Source organism: Aureococcus anophagefferens (assembly GCF_000186865.1).
Source record: "Aureococcus anophagefferens unplaced genomic scaffold AURANscaffold_3, whole genome shotgun sequence".
Lineage (NCBI taxonomy): Eukaryota > Pelagophyceae > Pelagomonadales > Pelagomonadaceae > Aureococcus > Aureococcus anophagefferens.
In genome coordinates this window covers 2,257,415-2,267,847 of record NW_008705563.1, presented here as the reverse complement: position 1 = coordinate 2,267,847, position 10,433 = coordinate 2,257,415, and the positions used below count along the sequence as shown (strand labels likewise).

Here is a 10,433-nt window from a genome sequence, read left to right as displayed (position 1 = left end):
CCGATGATGTCGTCGTCCAGCGCCAGGCGTCGCTCCCGTCGGCCAGCACGTCCAGGTAGTCCATCTCCTGCTTCGGACCGCGGTACTTCGCGACGGTGACGCCCGGCGCGCGCCGCGGGCGGCGCGTCGCCGGCGGCGCGTAGGCATGCGCCGCGTTGACGAGCAGCGCCGCGAGGACCGAGGGGCGCCGCAAGACTGTTGCGCGGCCACGAACGCCCATTGCCAAGCCTTGGAGCCAAGTACGTTTAGTTGAGGTCAACGAATCGTCAACGAGGACTTCAACGTCGGGCACCTGCGAACGGCGACGACGAACCGATGATCGAGGCCATGAAGAGCACTTAAGACGGGCGCCCGCATATATCTAAGCTGGCGAACTTCCTGTCGCAGTGCCAGCAGACATAGCCGCCGATACCGCTGAAGCTCGTGTGGTGCATCAGGAGAGTTGCCATTGAGCCGCAGCATGGACAGCACGCATTAAGCTCGCGGGGTGGCGCTTCAGCCTGTACCAAATTTCTGCATACGCTGTCAAAATACTTAAAAATTGTCCGGGCCCCTGTCCACTTCATCCACCTTGTCGCTGAAATAAACGTCCCTCTCTGGAATGGGGTTGTGTCCAAGGAATAGCACATCAGCAGGTAAGTCTTCGTCGCCCTGTCCAACGGCCCCCTCCAGAAGAAGGGGGCCATGAAATCTGGCCCAGATGGCCTCCAGTTCCACGACGACAATGGTAATGCATCGGGGTCGTTGACTTGGAAATAGGCCGAAAGCATCAACTCTTGCGCCCGATGGCGGGTCTCCCAATCTCCGTAAGGCATAAGCTCCTGCAGATCGAAAACCAGTTTCCAAATCCGTCTGATGCTGTCATCAAAATTTTTCTGAGTGGAAGGAGCAGGATTCGGGAGCCGCACCTGTTCGATCGACATATCCACGAGTTCGTCTCTTTCACCGCCGACGCGTCGGACCGTGTAGGTGCCACCCACAGTAGCTCTGCAGTCTGTGCCTCCGCCTTTCCGCAACTTTTTGATAAATCGACCGTCGGGGTCGAAGTTGAGCACCTCGTACTCGACCCAGCTGCCCGTCTTGCCCTGGAAGTTGACGAGCTCGATGCGCTCGCCCACGAGGGCCCGCCCCATGCGCGCGATGGACAGTGCGGTGTGGGGCGGCCCCTCGCCGAGGCGCCAGTCGAGGCCGAAGACGTCGAGGGGGGGCACCTTGTAGACTACCGCGGAGTTCCGGACTTCGAAGGTCGCGTAGCCCTTCGAGTAGTCGACGGCCGGCCCCGGGTAGTCCTCGGGGCAGGTGTAGAACGCGTCGCGCGGGACCGTCGTCACGGCCTGGCGCTGCGCGAGGGACCGCGCGATCTTGTCCATGACGTTGTGGTTAGAGACGGCGAACTTGTGCCAGATATGCTGGCCGATTATGCAGTGTAGAGGATGAAAATGCGTGAGCGCAATGGCCGCGCCGCGCGTCTTACGCCGAAGCAGCCATGCGGCGCGTTCTTCGAGGGTGAGGCCGTCCGAAGACGTCAGGTTTTCGCTGGGTTCTCCGTCCATGCTCTCGAGCCCGAGTCGATGAGCTTCAACACGAGGCTACCTTGAATTCAATATTTTCCGCCTGCGCGCGGGACCATGGTGCCACCATCGGTCAGCCCACGCCTGCGAGTCGCAGGCCGACACGACGAACTTCTGCGGCGGCGGCGCGTCCACGTGATGGACTGCGGCCACATTTGGTGCGACGTCACGGACGCGCCGAGCGCGACGGCCACGCCGACCTTCGCCGGGGGCGACTGGCACCAGGGCACCTACACGACGGGCTACTGGGACTGCTGCAAACCGTCGTGCTCCTGGAGCGGCGAGGGTGACGTCGACGCGCCCGTGCTCTCGTGCGAGGCGGAGACGGGCGCGACGCTCTCGTCGCCGGACGTGATCTCGGTCGGCGGCGGGGGCACGGCGGCGTCCTGCGCGAGCAACCAGCCCTGGACCTACAACGACAGCGTGTCGCTGGGCTTCGCGGCCGCTGCCGTCGGCGGCATCACGGGCCTCGACGGCGACAGCAACCGCGGCCAGTGCTACGAGCTCGTGTGGACGGACGAGACCTTCGGCTGGGGCGGCGGCGCGCACGCGTCGCTCGTCGGCCGGTCGCACGTCATCGAGGTGACGAACATGGGCTACGCCGTCACCGACGACCACAGCTTCGACCTCCAGATCCCGAGCGCGGGCCAGGGCATCTTCGACACGGGCTGCGCGATCCAGTTCCCGGGCTACGACAGCGGCGTCTTCGACTGCGACAACTCGGGCTGCGGCCGCCCGCCCGACGACCTGCGGTCGGGCTGCGTCTGGCGCTACGACTACCTCTACAACGAGGGCGACACGAGGAACAACCCCTACGTGCGCTTCCGCCGCGTGTGCTGCCCGGCGGAGCTCGTGGCCATCACGGGGAGCACGCCCAACGACGACGACTGCCCGGCGCTGGACCTCGGCGCCTACGCGAGCGACCACACGAAGCCGCCGACGACCACGGCGCCGACGACGGCCGACGGCGGCGTCGACTTCGGCGGCGCCCTCGACGGCGCGCCGACGGCGGCGCCCGTCGCCGACACCCCGGCGCCCGTCGCGCCGTCGCCCGCGCCGACGCCCGCGCCGAGCACCGCGAAGCCGACGGCCGCGCCGAGCACCGCGGAGCCGACGACCGCGAAGCCGACGCCGGCGCCGACGACGCCGGCGCCGAGCACGGCAGCGCCGAGCGCCGCGCCGACGGCGTCGCCCGCGCCGACGCCGGCCGCGGCGCCGTCAGGCGGCTCGAAGAATAAGCGCAGCGCCGTGACGAAGCGCGTCCCGGAGCCCTCTAAGCTATGCTCAATTAGCGTCTCGAACTAGAGAAGAATACGCCGCCATCATCTCCCGCATGACCTGCAGATCAGCCCCAAGCAGGCCGTATTCCGCATCCGTGCCCTCGAGAAGGCGGTTCCGCGAGTCTACCTCGACCGTCTCTGCCACCCACGCGGAGTGGTCGTCGTCGAAGCAAATCCCCCTGATCTCCCTCCTTTCCTCTTCCTCCTCGTCGTAGAAGCGCTTGTTCAAAAACTCCTGTTCTAGCGCCACCTGCTGCGGGTCGTCGTCCTCCTCCCGCTCGGCCCACTCCAAGATGACGTTGAGCTTCTCGCTTTCATACCCTTCCGCGTCTTTACTCAGATGGTCCAGCGTGTACGGCTCTCGCTGTAAACTGTGTAGACCTTGACCTGCGACCTGTGTTCCCAACCACTGCTGCAGTTTGCCGACGTCGCCCTCTTCCAGACACCCGCCCATGACCGCGTCGTCCTCCGACTCCGAGCCGTACAAATCCACTTCCCGCTCCTCCTCTTCGTCGTCTTCGTCGTCTTCTTCCATCTCTTCGTCGTCTTCACCCGCCTCCTCACGGGCACGTTTCAGATCCGCGCGCGTCGGCAGCTGCTCAGAGTGATGGGGAGGGGGACGATATCCTCCTGAGGTGACGCCGGACCTCGCCGTCGAGCTCGTCGGCGGCTTCCGCCAGCCACGGTACGTCTTCTTGCCCACGACCTTGCCCGGGAAGTCGTAGTTCGAGCCGTAGTCGATGAAGAGCTGCGTCCCCTTCCGGATGTTGCACTTCGCGTGGATGTAGATGCGCGGCGGCTGCGGCGGCGTGCCCGCGACGACCAGCGCGTACGCGTTGGCGTCGTGCTTCTTGCGGTGGTTGATCCAGCGCGCGATGCAGGTGGAGTTCGCGGCGTCGATGTACTCGTACTCGCGGTCGCTGTCGCTGTCGCTGTCGCTGTCGTCGCCGCCCCCGCAGCACATGAGGTAGGCGTCGCGCCGCAACAGCGCGCGCTTGTCCGCCTCGTCCTGGTCGATGAGTTCGCCTTTGTACTCGCACATGCGTTTCCCTTCGAGGATCTTGACCTTCGTGTAGACGCCGAACCCGCCAATGCCCAGGTGAGCGGTGCTTTTCAGGATCAGCAGGGACGATGGCTCGTGCAGGGGCAGGGCGAGCGGGGCGGCCGTCGAGGCCGCGCCGGCCAAGAGGTTGAGGCCTTGGACTTGCACGCCATCTCGCGTCGCTCCCGGCGGGAAGTCCGGATGCCCCGGGTGGATCAACTGCACTGGGGCGGCATCGCGGCGCTGCGGCGCCTCCGGGTCGCCCAGGTTGCCGACGAACTCGCCATCGGTGCCGCCGGGACGCGTAGTTTTGCCCTGCATGCTCTCCTTCGATGAGGTCTGCGGCGCTTCTTCAACATGCTTGGCTGAAGCTCACGTAAGTGCTCACGTGCTCGAGAAGTTGCTCGACCACACTGAGCTCCTTTAGAAGCTTCGACACTGCAAGTCCGTTGTTGAGGCGTCTAACGTCAGCCTCAGACGCATATCACTCCCTTACCCGCTCAGGTGCTTGGGCCGCCGCGCGGCGTCCTCAAAGGTCGGCGTGTTCGCCGCGGACGCGTTCGCCGCGACGCGGCCGAGCGCGGCGCCCCGGAGCTGCGCGGCGAAGACGGCGCCCGCGGCCGCGACGGCCGCCGCGAGCGCGAAGTACTCCACGCGGAGGTCGTAGCGCGCCTCCCAGCCGCGCGCCGCCGCCGCCTTTTGCAGCGACAAAAAGAGCGGCACGGCGCAGGCCGACGCGAGGTTGCCCGCGGTCTGCATGAGCGCGACGATCGTGTTCTCGTCGCCGTCCGGGTGCGTCGTCTCGACGGCGAGCTCCGCCGCGAGCGGCTGCACGGGCCCGACGAGGAACCCGAGGAGGAGCAGGGCGCCGTCCAGCGACGCGCGCGTCGTCTCGTCGCGCGCGACCATGAGCAGCGCCGCCACGGTGCCCGCGAGCGCCGCGGCCGTCGCGGCCTTGTAGCGCTTCGACGCGTCGACGTAGGACCCGAAGCCCACGGACCCGGCCAAGATGCAGACCTGGAAGCCGGCGCCGAGGCCCGCGACGCGCCGCCGCTGCACGGCGCCGCGCTGCGCGACGGGCTCGTAGCGGCTCTCGCCCTCGTAGACGAGGTGCGGCAGGAACGTGGACACGAGGTTCGACGTCACGATCGACGCGACGAACGCGACGACGCAGCCCCGGAAGCCGCCGACCGCGGCGAGCTCCCGCAGCGACGTCCACAGATCGACGGTCAGGTCGAGGGCGCCCTTGCCGACCTGGCGGCCCTGGACCATCCAGCGCGCGAGGCGCCGCCGCGGCGTTTGGCGGCGCGCGTGGGAGAGCACCGTCGTCGGCGACGGCGACGCGTTCGTCCGCCGCAGGCCCTCGAAGTCGCGGCGCCGCTCCTTCTTGCTCCGCTCGCGCTGCTTCGCGAGCAGCGCCGCCGCGGACGGCGCGCGCGACGGCAGCGACGCGAAGTGGACGGAGCAGCCGAACGCCAAAAGCGTCGCGAGCGCGGCCAAGCACCGGTTGTACATCGCCAAATCGCCGTCGGACCGCACGAGGCCCGCGCCCACGGCGTAGGCCAGCGCGATGCCGAGCTGGTTGCTGTTGAGCGCCACGGTCGCCGCCAGCGTCGTCTCGCCGTCGCCGAACCAGTTCGCGGCGAGGAGCGACGGCGTGCACTGGAAGAACGGCTGCGCGGCCCCCACGAGCATCGTGCCCGCGACGACCAAGTACGCGGGCGCGTAGTAGGCCGTGTCCAGGGGCGTCGCGGCGTCGTCGTCGTCGGAACCGCCCGGCGCGCCGTCGTCCGAAACCGGCACCGCGTCGAGGCCCGCGGCCGCGTAGCCGGAGGTGACCGCGAGCTCCGACGCCAGGGACCGAAAGACGCAGCCGACGGCCATGGCGACGGCGCCGCCGACGACGGCGCCGCGCAGGCCCACCCGGCGCACGACCGACGGCTCCAGGAGGCAGAAGACGACGTTCGTCGCGAGGAAGCAGCTCACGAGGTGCGAGTCGTGGAGCCGGAAGTTCCGCGCGATGAGCGGCGCGATGGGCGCCGCGGCGAAGCAGATCCAGTCCGACAGCAGCGCCAGCGCCGACAGGTAGAACAGCATGAGCCAGCGCTTCCGCGTGGGCTTCACCGCGGGCCGGTAGACCGCGTACAAACTCGCGCCGGGCGACGGCAGCGCGGCCGGCGACACCGCGCCGTAGCGGACGCCGGACTCGCGCAGCGCCTCGGCCTCGCGGAAGTAGGGCCCGGAGAAGCCGAGCTCGGCGAGCGAGTCGTTGGACTTGGGGTCCGGCCGCGCGTTGACCAGGGCCTCGAGCTCCGGCACGGCGGACGTCGACATGGTGTTGCGGTGGCGCCGGTCCTTGCCCTTCTCCGCGGACTGCGGCGTCTCGTCGCGGATCATCGTCGAGCGGTTCTGCGCTGTTGTGGTTGCTGCGTTCGTCGCTGCGTTTAGCGAGATTCAGGGCGCATGTTGTGGTGTTGCGGCGCTGCGTTCGTCGCTGCGTTCAGCGAGATTCCGGGCGGGAACGCGCGCGCATCGATGCTGTCAGCAAAAGTGCACCGTCGTCGATGAAGGGCAACACGGCCGACAAAACATAAAGCTGCCCGCGGTTGTGGGCCGCCGATGCGGTACCCCGGCGAGGCGCGGTCCCCGCGCAGCGAGCGCATGGCCGACGCCAAGCCGGGTATGCGCAAGAAGAAGGAGGTCTTCAAGTCGCCGGAGCGGTTCAATTGGCTCATCAGCCTTTTGTACGGCCGCCAGGAGTTCGGGGAGTGCCTCAAGGTCGTCGAGCAGGCCCTCGAGGAGAGCGGGGGCCTGAACGAGTACCCGCTCTACATCAAGGCGCTCATCATGCGCCAGCAGGGCAAGATCCAGGAGAGTTTGACGCTGTTCCAGAGCGCGACGTGCCTGAACCCGTCGAACGTCGCGAACCTGAAGCAGGTCGGCCACAGCCTCTACCTCCTGGGCAAGCACAAGGCGGCGCTGGGCGTCTACAAGCAGGCGCGGGAGATGTCGGCGGACATGCAGCGGTCGAGCTCCGACGGCGGCCGCGCGGACGCGGGCGACGGCAACGACTGGGAGCTCTGGCACAACTCGGGCCTCTGCCACGCGTACCTGAAGCAGTACGACAAGGCCATCGAGGCCTTCACGCGGGCCAACGGCATCGGGCGCCACGACGCGACCTTCATGCAGCTCGGCAAGGTCTACCAGCAGATGGGCAACCACAAGGAGGCGCTCCGGGTCTACCAGGACGCGCTCGACTTCAGCCCCGAGAACCCCGAGCTGCTGTGCACCATCGGGCTGACCTACCTGCGCCTCAACGAGCACCAGCGCGCCTTCGACTTCCTGGGCAACTCGTTGACCCACGACCCGAAGAACCCGAAGGCGATCTTAGCGGCCGGGTCCATCATCCAGGACAACAAGGACATGGACGTCGCGCTCCACAAGTACCGCGTCGCCGCGGTGCAGACGCCCCACAGCGCCCAGCTCTGGAACAACATCGGCATGGCCCTCTTCGGCAAGGGCAAGAACGTCGCCGCCGTGTCCTGCCTCAAGCGCGCGCTCTACTACGACCCCTTCGAGTGGATCATCTCCTTCAATCTGGGGCTCGTGCACCTGCACACGGAGCAGTACGCGTCGGCCTTCCACCACTTCAACACGTCCATCAACCTCAAGGGCGACTACGCCCAGTCCTACATGTACCTCGGCGTCGCGCTGTCGAAGATGGACGACGCGGCGAACGCGTTCGCGGCCTTCGACAAGTCGCTCAAGCTCGCCGACGACTACACGACGCGCCTCAACTACGCCATCGCCCTCGCCAACGACGACAAGCCCGACGACGCGCGAACCCACCTCGACGCCTACGAGGCCATGCTCAAGGACATGGGGCCCGACGAGGAGCACGAGGAGGGCCTGCTCGAGCACGCGAAGGTCCTCCGCGACAAGCTCTAGGTGTAAGGGCCGTTTCCTACGCGGGCATGATGGAGGAGTAGTGGACCTCGGCCCAGAAGGCGACCCAGATGGTCCGCGCGTGCGCCGGCGGCGCCTTGGGCTCGACGCGGAGGATGCCGCGCTCGGCGTAGGACGTCGAGGCACGCGTAGACCCCGTACGCGTCGGCCGCGGCCTGGAGCGTCACGTTGTCGCCCCACTCCGCGTCCTTGGCCATGCGCCGCACGAAGCCGTCGAAGTCGGCGTCGACCGAGGCCTCGTCGACGACGCAGAAGTCCTCGTAGCGCTCGCGCTCGAGCGCGAGCCGGCGCGCGACGCGCGCGCGGACCTCGCCGCGCCGCTCGACGTCCGCCGCGAGCTGGTGCGCCGGCGCGCGGCACTGGCAGTTGCCGTCGCCCGCGACCTCGTGCTCCCGGAGGCCGAAGTCGTTCAGCCGGTCGCGGGAGTCGCGTCCGCCGGACGCCGAGGCCCTCGTCGGACGTCGCGCGCCGCGCCGTCGACGGCCGGAGGATCTCCGCGGTCGTCGCGGCGAGGCTCGCGGAGTCGCCGAGCTCGCGCGCGATCCAGCTGTCGGACCGGCCCTCGAGGGTCGCCTCCTGGAGCACGAAGTCGCTCTGGGAGATCTGGCGCGCGGCGGCCGAGACGTCGAGCGACGCCCGGAGCTGGCGCGCGAGCGCCTCGTCGGCCCCGACGCCGCGCCGCTGCGCCTCGAAGGACCGGAGCGCCTGGGCCTGGAGCACGCCGTGGCCGATCGCGGCCGACGACGTCGCGAGGCCGTCGTCGCCGGGCCGCCGCCGGGCCACGAGCGCTTCCTCCTCGACCGCGGCCGCGTACGTCGGAGGCGCGTCGCCGCTCAGCGCGTCCCGGATGCGCGCGCGCTCCGACGGGCGAGGGGAGGAGCACGACGGCCGCGGCGGCGACTCCGACGGCCGCGGCGGCGACTCCGACGGCCGCGGCGGCGACTCCGACGGCCGCGGCGACTCGAGGACCCGCGGGAGCGACGCGTCCAAGGCGGCGGCCGGCGGCTCCGGCGCCGCCGGCGCCTCGGCCGCCTCCTCCGGCTCCTCGGCCGGCTCCTCCGGCTCCGGCGCCTCGGGCTCCTCCGGAACTGCCGCCGGCGCGCTGGGGGCCTCGGCGGGCCGGCGGGTGGCGAGGGGCGGCGGCGGCGGCGGTGGGAGCGCCCGGGAAGGCTCGGGTTCCTCGGTGCCGCGGGGACAGAGGTTCAGGCTATCCCGGAAGCGCAGGTTCGGGTCGCCTAACACGAGAGATCGCAGACCGCCGATGAAGGTTTCCGACGCCAGGTTTGCTGCCCCAGGGTCGCGTTCCTCTCGGCTATCGCGTCCCGGAGAGCGCCGAGAAGCGCGCTCTTCGAGTTGAACTTGGTGAGGCAGAGATGCACTGCGAGAGCATGAGCTGTCCGTGAGCTCTCGCATGCGCCTCGCGCTGGCCCGCGCCCTCGTCATGAGCGCCGGCTCGGAGCCGCGGCGGTCCGGCGGCGCGCTGCGGCGCCTCGCCGGCGGCGACAGCCCGGAGGCGCTCGCCGCGGCGCTGCGCACCGAGGGCTGGGACGCGGCGGCCATCGAGGCCGCGGCCGACGGCTCCGGCAAGAGCGCGGTGCACTTCGCCGCGTGGCGGGGCCACCCGGACAACGTCGGCGTGCTGCTGGACTTTGGCTGCGGCGTCGACGCCGCGGCCACGGGCGAGTTCTCCTACGGCAAGACGCCCCTGTTCTTCGCCGTGACGCGCTGCCGCGACGAGACCGTGCTGAGGCTGCTCGAGGCGGGCGCGGCGACGAAGATTGTCAATAACAAAGGTCAAAGCGTGCGCACCCTGGCCCTCAGCCACGTGAGCGACGCGACCTACGCGGCCGTCGTCGCCGCCGAGGAGCGCGACGGCCGGCCCTGGCGCAACTACCGCGCGAGCCACGGCGACGGCTTGGTCTACGGCGACCTGGACGCGCGGTTCCTCGAGCGCGAGCTGACGCCCGAGGACGCCGTCGTCGACGTCGCGGTAAATCCGACGACCAAGGCCTCGCGGCACGGCGCCTTCGCGCGGAAGAACCCCGACGCCGTCGTCGAGGCGCCGCCGAAGCAGCGGCCGCGGCCGAAGGCGCCGTTCGTCGCGTCTTCGGAGAGACCGGCGGACGCCGAGGCCCTCGCAGCCGCCTGCCGCGCCTGCCGCGGCGCCGACGACCTCGCGGCGGCGTTGGAGCGCGTCGCCGGCGCCTGGGTCGGCTACCAGGGCGCCTGGATCGCCGACGTCGCCACCACGCTCGAAGGCTGCGCGGACCTCCGCGAAGCGGTGGAGGTATTGGAGGCGCCCGAGCGAGCGTCGCGCCTCGCCGCCCGCCTCGGGCGCCGGGCGCTCGACGACGGACCGCCGCCGCCACCGCCGCCGCCGCCGCGCACGCGCCGCCCCAGGGCAGACGACGTCGCACCGGCGCCGCCGGTCGACGCGACCCTGCCGCGGGCCGCGCTCGCGGCGCCCGCGACCTGGGTCGACGACGTCGCCGGCCTCGACGCCGCGCGGGCCGCGCTCCGCGGCGCGCGCCGCGCGGGCTTCGACGCAGAGTTCTCAGCGGCCGGGGGCCTCGC

General features: G+C 69.7%; 2 protein-coding genes across 2 annotated transcripts; both read left to right on the top strand.

The window, feature by feature from the left end:
* Nucleotides 1-1,805: 1,805 nt before the first annotated feature.
* AURANDRAFT_6432 (hypothetical protein) lies at nucleotides 1,806-2,456 on the top strand (the record flags this gene model as incomplete). The annotated part of the gene is made up of 1 exon (XM_009035303.1): nucleotides 1,806-2,456. A coding segment is annotated over one exon (651 nt), but the record flags the coding sequence as incomplete, so codon positions are not given.
* A 4,110-nt stretch (nucleotides 2,457-6,566) lies between these two features.
* Nucleotides 6,567-7,712, top strand: AURANDRAFT_1883 (hypothetical protein; the record flags this gene model as incomplete). The annotated part of the gene is made up of 1 exon (XM_009035277.1): nucleotides 6,567-7,712. A coding segment is annotated over one exon (1,146 nt), but the record flags the coding sequence as incomplete, so codon positions are not given.
* Between the last annotated feature and the right edge of the window lie 2,721 nt (nucleotides 7,713-10,433).